The 18262-nt window shown below is 42.6% G+C and overlaps 1 protein-coding gene across 8 annotated transcripts in view; it reads right to left on the bottom strand.

The window, feature by feature from the left end:
- The window catches only part of ABLIM2 (actin binding LIM protein family member 2), a 143651-nt gene extending 132192 nt beyond the window's left edge, over window positions 1–11459 (bottom strand). For 5 of the 8 annotated variants that reach the window (XM_055723959.1, XM_055723971.1, XM_055723974.1 and 2 more), the window contains exon 1: window positions 11297–11458. In XM_055723959.1, the coding sequence (XP_055579934.1) occupies window positions 11297–11312 (16 nt within the window). In that variant the 5' untranslated portion in view covers window positions 11313–11458. Of the gene's footprint in view, window positions 1–11296 lie in introns of all 8 variants that reach the window. The other 3 variants (XM_055723984.1, XM_055723996.1, XM_055724002.1) reach the window with 2 other exon arrangements.
- Window positions 11460–18262: the final 6803 nt, after the last annotated feature.

The following is an 18262-nucleotide window of genomic DNA, read 5'->3' as shown; positions in this document are numbered from 1 at the left end:
TAAGCTTTCAGTCACCAGGGGATACAAAAGCTGACATGCATTATCAGTCTGATCTGGAACGGATCACAAATATTTTCCAAATTATCTATTGTATTCATGTGACCATGACTGATGAAAGCGGCAGAAATTGAAAAATTGGAAAGTTGCCTCCATCCCCAGCTTCCCTAACCAGCTGGGAAAGGGAGACAGGCAAGCAGAGAGAAAAGCAGAGGCTTTTCCACTTTTCTGCACATATCTATAGCACTGGCCTTCAGGGGAATCTTAACTTAAGCCTGCCTCTAGAGGAAAGAGCTGTATGTTATCTCTTTGCCATGTTACAGCACCTTTAAAGAGCTTTGAACAACTGGCAAGTGACAGTGGCAGCTGCTGGCAGGGGTCTGCTGGGACAGGCGTCACTGTGGGCTGCACAGATTCCTTGGTGGGGCTGCATGCTGGTAGCTCGGGTGCCAATACATGCAGCCTTTTCCTACCATGTAAAAATAAATAATAAAAAAAAAAAGAAAGCATTTTCCATGGTTAGGGTCTTGTGGGAATTTTTACTTTCATTTTATACGTGCAGTCTTATCTGATGGGTGACATCAGTTGCAATCCTGATTTTTTTTTTTTTTTTTGAATGAAATCTCTTCATGGACATGATCCAGAGAAAAACAAAAAACAAAGGGGGGAATATGTAGGCTGCCTGGGGCATGGAGTTAACTGCAAGAAACTAGCTTTGTTGCAATTGGTTTTTACAAGCCTAACTCTTCCTTCCCTCCTTCCCTCCCTGAGCTGCTGAACAAGCTAAGGACCGGACATTATTTTTCAAAACTTAGCAGAAGATGGCAATCAAATTAAGTTTTCGGCTTCCTTTCTTACTTCTGGAGACAAATGTCAGCCACTCATGCCAATCACAACAATAACCCCAAAAGTATTAAGCCTTATACATGCGAAGTCAGAATGGCCTAAGGGATGCAAGATTTAATTCAGACTTCGGTATTTCAGATTCTTCTCCTCTTAACTAATCCTACCAAAGAAAAGTCACAAATCTCTTCTCAGCTCTCCTGTGTGTACAAGCAAACTCCCCTCTCTTGTGAGCATTTTGCAGTCAATTGACCAAAAATATTGTTAAAAAGTTAATGTATTTGAAAAAATACGCAGCATCAACAATACCATAATGAAATTCTACCAAAAAGAAACCCTGACATCATAGAACATATATGTAAAGAGTGACACATCCTACCAAAAAAAAGGAAGGAGTTCCTGCAATATATGGCGAATCTTCCTAAAGAGATGATGTTATCTTTCAGCTTGGAACTAAAAATAGTATGGCTGTTTATATAGTACACACAGCCAGAGACAGCATCTCTTCCCAAAAGCTTCCAAACAACATAAACTGCAGTCAGATGAAATACAGGAAATATATTAATATAACAGCAATTACCCCATTAATTACATTATTTGTACTTAAATGAGTTCAAATCTTTCATTGCATTAATAATTTCTTTAAGGCATAGCATTTTAGGATGCTTATACAGAAGTATGCCACAAAAAGCCTACATTCATTGATAAAGAGACTTTTAACACTGACAGCAAGATGCAATGGTCATCTCAGAAGCAGCAGAAGAGATTGCAGCCTAGAGACAAAAAGGAATGAAACACGTAGGGCAACTTGTTTAGGGGTCAGTACAACAGCTCTCCTGGATGTGTAGCTCTTAGTGTCCATCCAAAGTCCCCTCCTCCCTACTGCTCAAGTGCTATACATAGCTGTCAAGTTGAAATGCCAAATAGCTTGTGACCAATATAGGTTCTTTGGTAACTCTTAGTTCTTCATAGTACCATAATATCAATGCAACGGAAATACTTCCCATAGCATAGATTCTGCAACAGCATAATCACCATAGTTTCCCTAGAAAATTCATAAGGGCTACCTGATAAACTTTGGTCCCTTGCCTTCCAGCACAATAGTCATGACCTGCCTCCCAGACCCAGAGCACGGAGCCACAGGGTGGGCTAAGACTACGAAGCTTGCTTTAAGACATCAGGGCTTGCTATTTACCCACTGCTGAGGTCTCTGTAAACAACACCGGAATCGCAGCTCCTTAAAATACATGCACAGGTTCACTCATGAAAAACAGGTTCAACTACAGAAAACAGAATATTTTTCTTATTATATATATATATATATGTATAAACAAGTACAGCATTTTCTAAGCAAGCAGAGTGATTAGTACAAAAATGGAAAAGCAATAGGTTCATTATCTTTTATTGTCTGAAGACAGTTCTGCTTTTGCAAACAACTCAGTATCGGGATATGTGAGTGAAAACCACCAGGTATGCAGAGTAGTAGAAGATTAAATGGTTTATCAACGGAATTTGACCTATAACACAGACAATGTCATAAAAATAATTTAAACAACTAGAACTGATTATGAATTTCAGAACTGAAAGCGGTGAGCTTTTGATGTCCACAGTGCAAACAGCTATACTGAAAGCATTAATCGCCCTATTAAATACATAATTACTAACCTTAGGAAACATGTATGTGATCAAAATTACCAGGACTGCAGCTAGGACGGCCTCCAATATATAGCATTCCTATGTATTTCCAAAATTTATTTAGAAATATTTAGAAAGGCTCCGAGAAGCTGCCTTTTTCTAATTCACGACAAGACAGGTAAATCAAGCAATTACCCAACCAACGTTATGGCAGCTTCTGACAGCTTCAACTTAACAGCCAGGCTGCTTCTGCCGACTTGAATTTGCAGCTCGTGCTGTTTGCTGCTCTCTAAAGTAGGCATGACTATGGCACATTTCTAGATCTATATAGACCTTATGTGCTTCAGAGACAAAACAGAACACCCGGCCGAGCATTTCTTCAGAGCTGGCAGCATCAGACTCATACCCTTCACAGGACGCAGACCACGTTGTTCTCATGGAATATCAGCCTCGACCTTGGAAAAAAGGTCAGGCATATCACAAGTTAAAATTACAGATCTATGGAAAGACATGTGAAACAAACGCCTATCGCTTCAGCAGTTTTCCTGAAAATGTAGCATATCAATTCAGTCCAGAAAGACTATTTAACCCCAAAGTTTAGAAATAACAGGAGCTAAGGGTCCTCAGCACAACCTATGTTTGAGCCTTAAGTCAAATCCAATTAATGATACAGACACAATCAAATCTTCAGCAGTGTAACTGGGTAGCTCTGTTAAAATATTAAGCTCTACTAAGATATAAATAGAAGTTTATTGTTAGGCTGGCTTTCTGCAGACAAAATTTAGGCCACGCTACCAAAAAAATGAGCTAAAATCCAGTGCTAAGTGATGCATCGCTTTAGTACCATCTTGAAAAACATTCATGATCAAGGTAGACAAAATTAGCCACCGTTATCATTAGTCCCCCAGTCAGGACAATGGACGCAGCTGGACACAGGCTACTGGGCTACACAAACATTTAATCTGAGCTGGTACAGACAGCGTTAGGATCTTAAATAATGAAGATAAATGTGGCATACAGCAAACTGAAACACAAATGCTTATTACTAAAGGTCTTCCGGTTTGTAAGGAAAAGAAGCCTTCAAGATGCTAAAGAACATTGGTTGTTCTCACAGCCAACAGCATGCTAAGACAATCTCCAAGATGCTTGCTATCTTAGTTTTGTACCATTTTCACGCCATGGCTATCAGAATAAAGCTGTTATAAAGTTCACATCTAATTCTGTACTAAGGCACATAAATAAATGCCCCGGGTTCAGAGCGACAAAACACTGCAGCTCACAGTGGTTTCACCCATGGGTGGTAGATGCTTAGCACTTCTTGAAGTGCCAGCAGTGATGGAGAAGCCAGATGTTCACACCAAACTCTCTGTCCCAGTTCAGGAGGGGCTCTGGAGCTGCACATACATAACGTACCAGAGAGATTTGCATCTTTAGGCAACTGTTGCATCTTTAGGCAACAGATAGTTCAACAGTGGTACACAAACCCTGTTTCTCTCTAGGGCCTGGTGCAGGAGAACATACAAGTGTTCCTACACGAAGCTGACGCTAGTTGTTCTCCAATTTTCCGAGACAGGAATGAACCATCCAAACACGGCCAGGAAGACTGGTTGGTAAATGGCCACACAAAACATTCAAGATTAATCAGCCTGTAGATCTCTGTAGCACCTCAATGGGAGCTCTGCAGTCACGGTTATGGATGGCTTCAGATACCCACAGAAAATTCTGGATCACATGCCCCGAGGTCCAGTTCACAGCAGGGCAAATCTTCAAAGTTAGGTCAGGTTGCTCAGGCATTTGCCAATCATATTTTCAAAATCTCTGACGCTGGAGATTTCACAGCCTGCCTGGGCACCCTCCTCCAGGGTTCAGGCACTGTCACTGTTAATTTTTCTTCTCCTTACAACCAGTGGGCATTTCCCTTGCTACACCTCCTGACTGTGGCCTCTTGCCATTTTTCCACGCATCTGTGAGAGAAGCTTGGCTCCACCTTTCCTCCACCCACCCATTAGCGGGATGAAGACCACAAGTTAATTTCCCTTGGCCTTCTCCTCTCCAGGTGGAACAAAAGCAGACCTCTTCACCTCTCCTTCCACACCACACACTCAAGTGATGCACACTGAAGCGCCTCTCGTGACACTTGCTGCACAAACCCCGGTAGGATTTGGGGATGGACTCTTGTTGACCAAGCAGGGGGAAACACTGCACCTGAGTATACACTAGTAGTCACAGAGAGGTTTGAGATGGCATGCAAAGCAGCGCTGCTTCTCATCACCAGTATCTACCTACTGTGTGCGCTCAGGCACGCTTCTGTCGCTGTGCCAAGGCTAACGGCAGAGCGAGGGGTTTTATTTAGTCTGAGCAGGACAGAAGCCGCTGAGTACGCTGAGGCCCCGACCACAAGCAGAAACCCTACAACTGGCACTCTTTGAGCCTGACTTATAGCCAGGTTAACAGGCAGCAGAACGGAGAGCGTATGTGCAAGTCACAGGGGTGAGGTGCTGGAGTCGCTGCCAGACACTTGCTACAACTCACAGTACAGACATACGCAGCCCCAGCTGTTCCCAATTGCCTTGTATCCTGGTTAAGGGATTTGGCTGCAAACCCTTTTCTATTCCCATCTTCCTGTCATCAAAGGTAAGAGTGGCAACACAGCCCGTTTCTACCATTTCCTTTGGTCTCTGTGCTCAACACAATTCTATATGCAACCTTCAAGGTTAGATCCTCTGTACCTGTACTGCATCTCAAATTGTAACCGAGTGATTGCTTTAATGCCACTGGTATTGCAAAGCCAAAAGAAACACCGGAGCAAGGCAAACCCTACAAGACTCCATAAAGCCAAACTGGTCAGCTGAACTCTTATCAAAAATCCTTAGCAGTCTGTTACAAGGTAAATACCCCTTTGATTTGCAGGTCCCAGCTAAGGAATACTTAGATCAGCAGGAGAAGAGAGGTAACGAATGTGAAAACAGACCAAAGTAAATGAAAGTAACTGAGATGAAAATAGAGAGGAAACTGTAAAATTACTTTTCATGACTTCTAGAGCATTCACATCATTTTAAACTGCAGTATTTGGAGCAATCTGGGACTTACAGATCTATACCTCAATAAACTCTCTTGACAGAGGTAAAAATAAGTCAAGAAAAAAACCTCAAGTGGTCTGTGATAAGAACTCTCCAAATTAATCACTGCATGTAAGGCTGCCTATTCATTTAGTCCCACTTCGCGTTGCCCAGCAGGAAAGTTCCCAGCATGTATTTAGACATCAACTAGTAAACTGCCTTACGTATTACTTCTGAAATTCCCTGCTATCCATGAAACCTCCAGTCCCGTATATGTGAGGGGAAGAAGGTATATGACCTATTTTCTAAAGCGACAAAAGCTCTTGCATGACACACTGAGCAAAACAGGTTCTGTGGCTGCTTCTTCATATGATATGCATCAAACTTTAACTCCTACTTCACCAAGGATTTCACCATCGGAACGATAGCACAGAGATTCAATTTTACTTTGTCATCCTCTGAAACAGACTTGAAGGAACATAACTACTGTACTGTACGCTCCACATTTATACCATATCCAGTTATTTCACTCCATAAACCAGTAAATGTAAGGAATTATTTTTTTTTCTCCTTGAAGCTTAAACGAACTTGGCAAGAAGAAAGAGGAAGAACGTTGGACAATCACACTTCATCCTCTTCTGAAGTATCAGAGTACATCATGCTAGGAATAAAATGATAGAAAAGGTACTTGAAAGCTTCCCAAGAACTGAATGCTTTATTTGTGAGCAGCTACTACTACACAGTAACAACAGAGATACCACACTTGTTCCACAGATCCATCATAAGGAGCAACTGCAGTCTGTTACTGTTTCACAATAACAATGCTACTTAAATCTAAAAATAACAGTTTCTAAATAGCAAAAAAAAAAAAAAAGTTTTTATTTTTTAAAAAAGCTGTAATACAAGAACAGCAACATTTTTAAAATATCACTAGTGATCTCCTACAATTCAGGAATGTTTATTTTTCATGGCCAACTGCATTTAAACTTTGTTTTCCTTTGACTACAGATCAAGCAACTTGTCCAATAGGATCAGCAGTATCTCCAAAATAGAGTTATTGATCAATCTGACTAATGGCAGTGGAAGAATTATTTGTTTTTACAAAGCAGCTCCTAAAGCAGACAGAAATACTCACTGAATGGAGTTTATATTCCTCTCACATTCCTTTTCTGAAATGGAAAAATAGATAAACGTGCTTATTGCAAAACAATATTCCATCTAGATTTCAGAGCACGAACATCAACTAATAAGCTGTTGAAAAAAACATTCCAACATTTCAGATGATAGCAGCTAAGGACCCTGACACACTGCTAATGGATCCTGACACAGGGAATAATCTAAATTCAGAAATATTTGCCTTAAGGTTATGTTTAAGGATGCAAACAGCGAGCCAGCAAAACGTCCAATAATCTCAAAGGCTGATCTGCTGCCCAGCATCTGACGCTGGGCTTGTGCAGAGGCACAGCTCTGCTGGCTGTGCCCCCTCTCATCCTGGCACTTCCAGAGCTCTGCTTCCAAAAGCCCCAGGCAGCACAGCCCATTTCCACACAAATATGTTTAATTCATTACTATGAGTGCTGGATGCTTGGTTTGAGAACCCACAGTCCAAAGGTGAGCTAATGGCACCAGCAATCCCCTAGCACGATGGGAAAATGCAGCAGTGAGCTTGAAGTAACAACAGTCCAGAGAGATGCGTTTCCATTGCTAAAAGGCTGAATTTGTGTAGAGGGGGAATGATTTGTCAAATGAAGCAAATCTAAAACCAGGGTTTCCTCACTTCTTGAAGCTGGCATGCCCACTGAGTAGAAGAAGGTAAGAGAGGGAAAAGGTGTCCTGAGTAGCCCTGCTTTGGTTAATTTTTAAATTTTCTTTACATTTATTAGCCCTATTGGGCATTAAGTACATAAGCCATTAAATATCTTGAGAAGGAAAACTGAAAGTATACTGACTTTAACATCATACTGAAATGGCAGTCAGATGTGTATAGATACTAGCCACGAAGGACACTCATTACTGTACAGATGCTGCACTGCAAACAGGCAAGTTGGCAAGAAATAGACCTCGCTCAGAAAAAGCAGAACTAGCTAGCTTTCTAGAGATCTGCAACAGTGCTGAGGCAGCACACGAAGGCCCATGGCAGCCCGGAGTTACCAGCTGATGTGCCATCACCTGCTAATCTCTTCTGACCTATTTCATCTTCTCATATCTGTGCTATATGTCCTTATAATCCAAGAGCATTATGCCATTTAACAGATGTCATCCGTTGAGCTAGAAATGCTTTTCTAAAGAGTAAACAAGAATCTTCAACCAAAAATCTTAAAGATACGGCCTTCTCCTTTTTACAGTCTAAGAAATTATATACAGTCTATGAAATTCAGCTTCACAGGAAGAAAATACCATCAGGAAATACATGTGATTGCTTATTTTTTCAGGGAAACATGGTTAAAATGGCAATGGAATTAAATAGTTCTACTTCTGTTTAATTACAAAACTTGGAGGACTGCATGTTATGATCTGCACACATTCATTAGCTGGAGAACTCCAAAGCAAATCAGCCTCTCGCTGCTCCTAGCTAGTAATTCAATGTGCTCTTCTACTAGTGCTCAAAATGAAGGGCTGAAAGTAAAACACTCTAACTAAAAAATATACTACAGTCTGAAACAGTTGTACTACTGTCTCCAGAGACAATTCTTACCAGCATATTTACACGTGAACTTTGAAAAGGAATTACGCATCTCCCAGGCAGAGCAGGACCCTGCATGACCAACCTGCATAACCTCTATTGTAACCAGAATCACTGTGTTCCTGCTCCATTTGGGCTGTGACACTCCATTAGCTGTTCTCTGATCCACGCAATCACATTTTCCCTCTAATATAATAGTTTAAAGACTAAATAGCTGTGTGAATTTGTGTCATGACATTTAATTTAATCTAATCTAATCTAATTCACCTAGTATGTAATTAGCTCTGCAATTCCTTCTTTTTTTTGTACTTAAACAATAAACACCATGTTACCCTATTTCTGGGAACTGACGGGAAACTCATTTTCTCAATCTCAAATTTTTAACCTACTCTGTCCTTCTTGCTATGATTTCAAGATGGAAAAGAACTGGACTGATAACCATACCATAAACTCTTAAAAGTACATTTAGAATCCTAACGTCACAGCCATGCCATATAAATCTCATAGGTATAAAAAGCAGTGAATGGGCTTGCTCTTGTAACTAAGTTTCAGCCATGATCAATAGTAAATATATAGAAGGTGGCTGAGGAAAATCACATGTGGAAAAATTTAATGACAACATACACAATAATGTATTTGAGCTGTGTTTTACTGTGTCCCACAATCATATGCTTTCTAGATTTAAAATTATAGCACAAGTCTGCAGAATGACGGTTCAAAGTACGGACTACCGAGCCACTTTAAGTTATATTAACTGCATCTATATACTACAAACTAAATCACGTTTACCAAATATAAGCATTTCTGTATCTAACACCAAATCTTATGATTAAAATGGCAAGGCAGCATCACACACTGAAACCCTCTTGATACAGGCAGCTAATGACGTGTTGCACTGGCACAAGAGGGGACCCAGACTGCGTGAAGGTTTCTGGACTAACAAGCACAGATCTGCAACAGTTTACTTCATCTCAAGAGTAACAGGAAGAGCGGGAACTTCTCCTCGATTACCAAACCCTGCAGCAGCAATTCCCTGAACCTTACGTGGGGCTGATTTTAATACCACGTTGCACCCTTGTTTCCTTTGCAGAACCAAAACCATTTTTCTGTTACAGTAAGCACCAAGCTCTGAATTACAGCCTTTCCGTAGTAATTTTAGTGGCAATCTTTTGGAAACAGTGGTTTTAGTCAAATTGTGGCATTAAATTTGCTGTACAATACTTGCCCCATTGATGTTAATGGAAAATTGTCATTGATTTTTCAGAGATGTGGGCTCCTCACATTTAATTTACCACAAAAGTTGATTGTAGTTGTTTACATAGTCCACATAGACATGCAAAATCAAACATCAAAGCTAAACCAATACTGTTAAAAGTGCCAGTTGTTCGTTCAAATGAGAGCTAAGAACTCTCAGGGGGTTTTTTCCACTCTTTTTTTTTCCCCAGGATGTTATTTTTATCTTGGCACTGTTCATTTTTGCCATTTCATTTATACCATGTTTGGTGCAATTACTGAGATAGAATTGTGTCAAGTCTCCTCTGCGCTAGGCTGTTATCTATTAACTTTTCTACCGGGTTTATAACTTTACAATCTTTTTAATTGGTGTTTTAAATATTGTAGATACACAACTTTGGACTCTAATATTCCCTCTACCAGATTCAGTTCTACCACTACAGAATTTAAATGTTTCACAGTATTTCATATTCTTCAGTTTGAAATCACAGACAGGTAACCAAGGACAGGATACTGTGGTGGAGTTTAATCATCTCCAGTGCAGGTGTCACTACCTGTGTCAAGCACCTCAATTCCCTTTAAAGACAGGGAACAGACTCAGGATTTCTAGCACACGACTCAAGATTGCCCTGCAACATGCGCTCGCTGCTCTCACCTGCACCACAGCCACCCGCCTGGGCCAGGGCGCTTCCCCTGCGAGCACCGGCATGCCAGGAGGAGATGACCAGCACACGGGGAAATACCCACACCTTCAACAGACATGAGGAAATGCTAAAGGAGGATTTTAGTTCAAGCCTCCGGCAGGTGCCTTGACCCAAGGTCTCGCACTGTTCTAACGGGGAGCTGGTCTCCCTCTTTGTTTGCCCTCACTCGGCTCGCTGCAAGGATGGGATATGATTAAGCATGTTGACATACAGAGCCACCACGTAATTGTAGCTATTCCACGTCTCCCTGTTGTTGTGGCAGAGGGTATATTTAGCAGCTAGTTACCCTCAGAAATGAAATATACAATCAACTCCCGAAGCCTCCTCCTTTCCCCTGGGAGAAATGTACAAATTTACAAATGCCCAACCCTGTATTTGCCTTAAAGACTGTAATATGTTGCAATCGACTGCACCCTGAAGTAACCACCCCCCACTGCCACACAATGCAGATAAACGCCGAATCGCTGGAAAACACAATTCCAAGTCAGTTCTCCAAATCTGCACGTATGGCAGGATACACCGCTTCTGTATTGGCGTGGGCAACTGGATCCCTCCGGGTGGCAATGCCAGCCAGGGCTCCATGGAACCTCTGCGACTGCCACCCCCCTCTATCACCACGGTACCTCGGGAGAGGCAGAGCCTTTGGCCCGAACACCCCCCGGCAGGCCGGGCGCGGAGGGGTGCAACAGCCCGCCAGCCCCCTCACCCACATGCCAGCCGCGGGGCCTGGGCCAGGCGCCCCCCGAGCCGTGCGGCGGGTACCGGCGGCGGCGGGGGCAGCACGGGGGGGCGCCTCCCGCTGCAGGCGGCCCAGCCCGGCCCGCGGGGCTCCCCGCCGGGGCTGCGGGCGACGCCCGGGGCGGCACCGCCGGAGCCCCCGCGCAGGGTCCCGCCGCCCCGACCGCCGCAGCTCCGACCGACCGCGCCTGCGGCAGCTGCCCTCGACATACGCGCACATCCACATATGCATATTGTATAGGGTGGCTTGGGGTCTTTTTTTTCAGGTTAGCAATTTCCAGCCGGCTCCCCCTGCCCGCACCCCGGTAAGCAGCATCACGGCAACGTGACGGACCCCGGCAGGGAAGCAGCAACGTCCCCTGAACGGAATACCGGGGGGCTCGGCTGCCCCCGCGCCCGCGTACCTGTGCCGGTGCTCATGGCGCGCAGAAGGGGCCGCGCCCGCCGCCGCTCCCCGCCGCTCCCGCCGCCGCCGCCCGTCACCGCGCCCCCGCGGGCGGCACCATCCCCGCCCGCCGCCGCCGCGCAGCCCGCAGCGGGGCAGCCGCCGCCGCGCTCCGCCCCCGCCGGCAGGTGCCGCGCACCCACAGCCCCGGCGCGGCGCGGCGGGCACCTTGGGAAGTGTAGGCGGCTCCGCGCCCCGCGGACTACAACCCCCTCCGTGCCTTGCTGCGGCCGGGGGGAGGCTCCGGCCCCGCCGCTGCTGCGGGCAGAGCTGCTGCAGCCCCCCCGCCGCCCGCAGAAAGTTCCCCGCTGCCGCGGCGGGGGCCGCAGCCTGCGCTCACCGGCCCCGCCGGCTGTGCATCCAGCCCCCCCGTGCTCTGCGGGCGAGCTCTTCCTCCGCATTTTCCTGCCCGACTTGCGCTCGGTTTGTGCGATGCCCAAGCAAAGCACATTGGTGCACGGGTGCTTTCGCGTGTCCCCAAAACGCCCGGGAGTGTCGCTGAGGGTGTTCGCGCTGTCCTCGGGCTGCGCCGCGCAGGTGCTCGGCAGCGGGTCCGGCTGTTCGGGCGGGGCAGGTGCTGCTCTCTGGAGCAGGGGAGCTGTCACCCATCCTTCGTATTTGAAAGCAGAAGGCAATGGTTTATTCAAGGCAGCTTATTGTTTCAACATTCTGAAAAATCTACTAAAGTTCTGGAAGAAATAATGTTTTTTTTTAAAAAAAAAAACCAAAACAACACCAAAATATGTTTTAACAAACCCAGCAGGAGCCGGGCGTAGTTACGTAAGGGTGTTGCATTGCACAGCTCTGCTGGTGTTGACTTCAGGCGGGGTTCAGGGCAGCTTGGGGGTTACAGAAACAGCATGAGGAAATAGGGGTGTGAAGACTTGCTTTGCATTTGTATCAGTGCTTATTGTGCTCTTTTCCACCGACAGTTATCTAAAAGTTAAAACTTAACCAATTGTTGTAACCATAAAAACCGACAGAACTTTCCCACCCTGCACCAGCAATGCAGCCAGGTGAGCTCTGTAGCAGTGCTTAAGAGCCAGGGTTTGACAGGGCATTGCAACCCTCTGTGTCAGTATAGCAGTACAGTGTGGCTCTCGTGTTGTTCCCCTGATGTGCACTGAGAACTCCCAGAGATATTGCTGCCATCGGGAGGGATGTGGACCTGTGCTCAGAGCAGCTGCACAGGATCTGACAATCCAATCCGATGTCCCTGCTGAGGGGACCTCCCAAGCCAGATGTGTATTCTTTGTATTAAAAGAACCTTCCGTGGATTTTCCTCCATTGTTTTGTCCAGTTGTTGTTTGAACCTATGCACACTTCACGCAGCTACAGCATCCTGGGCAAGGGATTTCACAGCTGAACTATGTGAGGTGTGAAGAACTGTCTGCTTTAGGTTTGAGCTTGCTATTTGATATCTGCTCTTTCTTGTAGTAGAAGAGTTGGCAAACATATCATTCCCTATTCACATTCTCTGTGTCATTCACGAATTTATATTGCTCTATCAGATTCTATCCTTCACTCCTACTTTACTCAGTCATTCTTTAAAACTGGCAACTTGTAACTTCAGTACCACGCTGCTGTCTGTCACTTTCTGTCATTTGTTTTGGAGTTGCATCGTTGATTGTTTAACATCATGTTTTGCTAAGCGCTTTTGTTACCTTTTTTCAACCCTGTGGTCTTCTACCAACCATTTTCCATTGAAAGCTGGCTAGCTGCACTGAAGCATGCTAGCTGAGTTGCAGTTGGCCTTGAAGAAGTTCATTAAGACGCAGGTGATGCATGAATATCCATGTATGTATGTATGTTACGTATCACAGTAGCAGAAATGTGTAGAGCATCTCAGTTGTGGCTATGCAGCATCATCCATCTTGTCTGTTCTGCATTTATGCCAATGAGATCTGGCTTCCAGCATCACTGTGATTTGTGGTTTTGATCATGAACTATCTTTGCAGATAGTAAACATCATGAGTTCAAGGCAATTTTTCTGTGATGCTAGTAAGCCTGTGGCTATGCAGAAGTGTTGCTTTAAAAGCTAAATTAGACATAACTTGTTGTATTGAAGGTGGTGGGCGTGCAATCCATAATGGATGTAAGGAAGAGGAAACTGCCTTGGGCTTTAAGGCTGCTGAAAGATAGTTTGAGCCTTCTCTGGGCAGCAGTGCGGAAGGAGACTGCATGCTTAAGTCTTTGCTTATTCATTGCTGTGAGAACCCACAAGAGGGTTTTGGAAGTTCTCTTTACCAGTCATAGAAAGGTCCAGGTTTCTATACAAATGCCTGAAGTGCCTACATGGTGCCAAACTTTGGGGAGCACTGTGAGGAACAGGTCATGGTCATCAAAATTCTCCTTGTTTAGGTCAATGTCACCTGCCACAAGCTTAATTAGGAGACCCCATGACTCAATGGCAAAGTCATGTTCTGCCACTGGTAAGATCCCATTACTCCAACCAATGAACTGGGGAGTTAAGAAGCATTTTCAAGGCCTACTGTCTAAAACAGATCTCCAAGCTCATCCAGGAGACAACAGGTAAGGAAAAACCCTGCCTAAATGGCTTTTTGCAATAGTTTAATATCATGGATGGCATAGATGACACTAGCATTACTTGGAAAGAGGTCAAAGTTCAATGTTTGAGTGATCTATGGCAAAAATAGTTCCCAGCGTTTATTCTGAATTCTGTTGGATTTGGGTTATCCTTGCTCTCCAGAAAGACATTGTCTCTTTTGCTGAGGAAGCTGGCTGTGAAAGGGTTGATAGCAAAAGTGTGGTGCAATTGTTGGCTTCACAGTTAAAATGAAACCATTCAGAAAGAGTTACAAGAAGGTTTACACTAAACAATGTAAACCAAGCATCCAGTCTCACAGAAGAAACAGCTGAGATCTTTCAGGACAATGATCCATCCTGAGAATGGGCAGGTACAGTCATCAAGACTGCAAGACTCAGTCTCATTACCAATCCAAAGCCCAGGCTAGTAGGCAGTCATCTCTTGATTTTCATTTTTAAAAGCCATCAGCCTGTCCAGCCACTGCAAAGGAGGCTGAAAGGTCATCCTCTAAACAGTCAGCACTTTGAACCACGTCTTTCATTACTGGAAATTGAATTGGCATTTGGCAATCCTGATGATCTTTTTCCTTCCTCCAGATCCTCAATGTGATCCTGAATTTTTAAGAGCACCATTATTTTTTTGGAATAGATTAGAAAAATCTATGCAAGGTTAAAAAGTTTACGTTTTAGTATACAAATGTTTTCAGATATTTTTCCATTACTGTTATTTGGGCAGCGTTATGGAAGAACTTATATTGCATTTTACTGACCCCGTGTATTTAAACTGTATGTGTTTCTTAAGTACATTCACACATATTCCCCTATTACATTAGCTGTACTGGGGAAAAAAAAAAATCATTACCTATTGAATCCCTAACTGTCCCAGTTATCAGAAATGCATCCTCATCAAGTAAGGGAATATATCTTCACATATCTTCCCTTGACAAGTAAGGGATTGCAGCTTCATGTAAAGGAAAAAGAGATCGAGTACTTTAAATGTAAACCAAAACAGAACAATCTATATAATGTATATTCATTAATAGGTATTAGCACTACACTTGACTCTGTGCTTATATATTTTAAGTATACTGCAGATTTATGGACTGACAAAATACGCATTTTTGCAGAAGCTGATATAGCTCAAGCAGCCAGGAAGGTGTTTGAGTTTTTCCCCTGTGTATTCAAGTAAAGTTAATCACATGAAAAAGTACTTCCCTTTCTTCATGTTTTTCCCCCTTTTGTTACCTTCAAAATTCAGGAATCCAGTCGGGGTAATATTCAATTAATAATACCAGTATTTTAAAATTCAGTTTCACAGCAAAGTTGTCATACAATATTTTTATTTAGTGCTTTTCTTGAAAAAGTCCAGCTGAAGCAAGCTAAAAGGATTTTTCTAATATTTCTGAACTTTCCAACAATGGGGAACGATGGGCTTCCAGCAAAATAAAATTACTACTTTTATTTAATCGTTTGTCTGCAAAGCTTTTTAGGTCATTGCCAATTGAGTATGAAAGAGCTTATATTTTAGAAGTATCTCAGTGATGGAGAGTCCAGCAAAAGGGAGAGGAACTAGAACTTCTGCATGGGGAGTGAAGCAAAACTTTTGTCTCTTCAGCAAAAAAGACACATGTGAAAAAACCATCATCCAGCCAGTTGCCAGAAGTTATTTACAGGCTAATCCAGAATATAGAAGACCACAAATTCAAGTAGCTGCTTAACCTGTTGAAGCTGGCCCTTGGCTTCATGTTCAAAGCTGACGTAGTATCACAAGATATTCATGTCAAATAGCAACTTGGAGTGGAACTTAAAAGAATAATTAGTTTGTGCCAGTAATACTGTTAATTGTTCAAATCCTCCTAAAAATTTCCTGAATAGATATTTCATGGAGGAAAAAAAAAAAAAAAAAGGATAAACCCACATAAATTAGATATCCCTTTTTAAATTCTACTGTGCATCTCTGTATTTCATACCTTTAAATTCTGTTAGGTTTTCCTGAAAACTGAGCTTAAGCTCCTAAGAAACCTTGGGTTTTCTATATTTTTTATCCTGAAATTGAATTATTAGGCTCATATTCACTCCAAGCTGCTGTCTTTTGACAACTATTATATCTTCTGGAAGACAAAAAAGAACGTTTATAATTTATAGTAATTTATTTTGAAGTGCTTAATTTTTAAATGACAAATTATCCCTCAGATGTGTTCTATAAATTTCCAGAAATGTGCCATTTTCCTATTACTTAAAAAAACCCAATTCTTTCATATCACAGAAGACTAAGAACCTGGCATGACTTGCTGTCATGACCCCTCATTTGCTTTTTACTGATTCTCTTTTGTGTGAAGAAGCCTCCCTAAACATGTGTTAAAAATGTTTCTAATGTTGGGTTTTTTTGATTCGTGTCTTTCAGGAATTCAGGGCTGGACTACTTCGCCTAGGTTACAGGCCTGTAACTAGATCTGAACTAGTCTACTTTTATGTCTAATCCCAAATTTAAGTTATGACTTTTTGACATTAAAGCTACTAATCAGGGAATTACTGGTTCTGGGAGAGTTGCCAAAATAAGCTACACTTGTGTTTGTAACCTGTTAGTGCCTGTGACAGCAGTTACCTCTTTACCACCTTACTGTGTTTGTTGTATTGATACGACATTGGTAGTAAATAAAACATAAGTCTAGTCTGAAGTTTCAGAAGAATAACAGGCTGAGATCTTAAAATGAGATTCTGGGTATGGAAATAAATTGCCAAGTATTCACTGAGCCAGTAGTACACGTGTTTCTAAATAATCAATTAGCATGAAGCAGCTGTAATGAAATAATAACATACACTATATTGAGATGCCTGCATCACGCTATCAGGATGTCTGTAACAACTTTTATACGAAGCTCCTCTCACATCATGGGCAGAATATAAATATTGTCTCAGCAGTTATAACATAGACATCAATTACCCATTACAAACCTAAATGTATTATGATCAGCAGGTCAAATAAAACTCCCAGGCAAACTTTGAAAACAGAAAGAATGAAATAACATCAAAGGGAACAATGGCTGAGGATGAAAGAAATCTTTGTTACAGTGAGACAATCAAGGACTGTTCTCTCATGTCAGCAGTCAGCTTTTGGGAAGTTGGTCAGAACAAATAAATTTTAGTATCGCAGACTGCTGCATATGACAGGAAGTCTAGCAGGTAATGATTAGCATCAATATATAATTTATACACAAGAATGACAACTGCCCAGGTTACAGCAATGAGAGTTGCAGAAATACAAATGCAAAGGATGTTTTAGAGGAAGAGCCAAGACAAAGCATGAATAATATAAAAGTCACTACGCTTGCAAAAATATTGGCAAAAAATTAATTTTAATTTGAGAACAGCAGATGAAGCTTGTGAGGATTTCAGTGCAACATTACACAGTCTGTGTAACGAGTAATATCAGTACTCCTGACTGTAAACATGTAAATAACATTGTGCTTTCTGTAGTAAACAAGTGAGGAGTATAATACTGTCCCTCTTGTGCCTGTTGCGGAGAGGTTAACACTTATTAAGCAAATTGTGACCTCTTGCAACTGTGACATTGCAAAACTACTCTTCATGTGAAGCTACAGCTTTTCACCTGAAGTAGCTGATATCACGGTCCATTGGCTCTGACTCAATTTAACTCTGTTTTGCAGTACAGGCTGGTGTATGCTTACCCTACATTGCATCTCAAATGCTGTTCTTATGTAAAAAAAAAACCAAACAAAACAACAAAACCCAAACAACAACCAAACAAAAACCCAATATCATGCTAGCAGAATTTAGACTTCCTGGGTGATAAAATTCTCACATAGCACCATCTGCAAGTGAGTCTGCCTGGTAAGATGCATGACAGTTTACAGAAGCTTTTTGGCACACACTACCAGGGAACATACCTGGGGTTTACAGACATCAGTCCCTAGGAAAATGCAGCTGTGACCGAGTAATTCTATGTCCTCAGCTGCGTCAAAGCTGCCTGGTACTATCATTACGGCTTTCCAGGCTTAATGATACAAGGTGAAGGTCCCAGTCTTCATGTAATGGCCTGAGCCAAGCCTGCCTAAAAGATAACTTAAAGGTTTAGGGGAGGTTTGTGAATAACATATGCACAGATGTCAACTAGAAAATAAGAAGGAATAGAAACATAATCTTTTTTTTTTTCCCAAACATAGGAAAAAGTGGAAAAAATATTACTGAATATAATGAATGGACATGAGACATGACATGCATTTAATGGAGTGGGCCCAGAATGTGTTAATGTTTATTATAATTTCTGGGTTTAGCTGCATACCCTCAAATGTACTAAGAACCTTAGAGCATGCCCCCACACATTCACACCTTAACCTCGTTATTGTCTGTGATAGCA

The sequence above is a fragment of the Falco cherrug genome, chromosome 1 (assembly GCF_023634085.1).
Source record: "Falco cherrug isolate bFalChe1 chromosome 1, bFalChe1.pri, whole genome shotgun sequence".
Classification (NCBI taxonomy): Eukaryota; Metazoa; Chordata; class Aves; order Falconiformes; family Falconidae; genus Falco; species Falco cherrug.
This window is presented reverse-complemented; position numbering and strand designations above follow the sequence as displayed.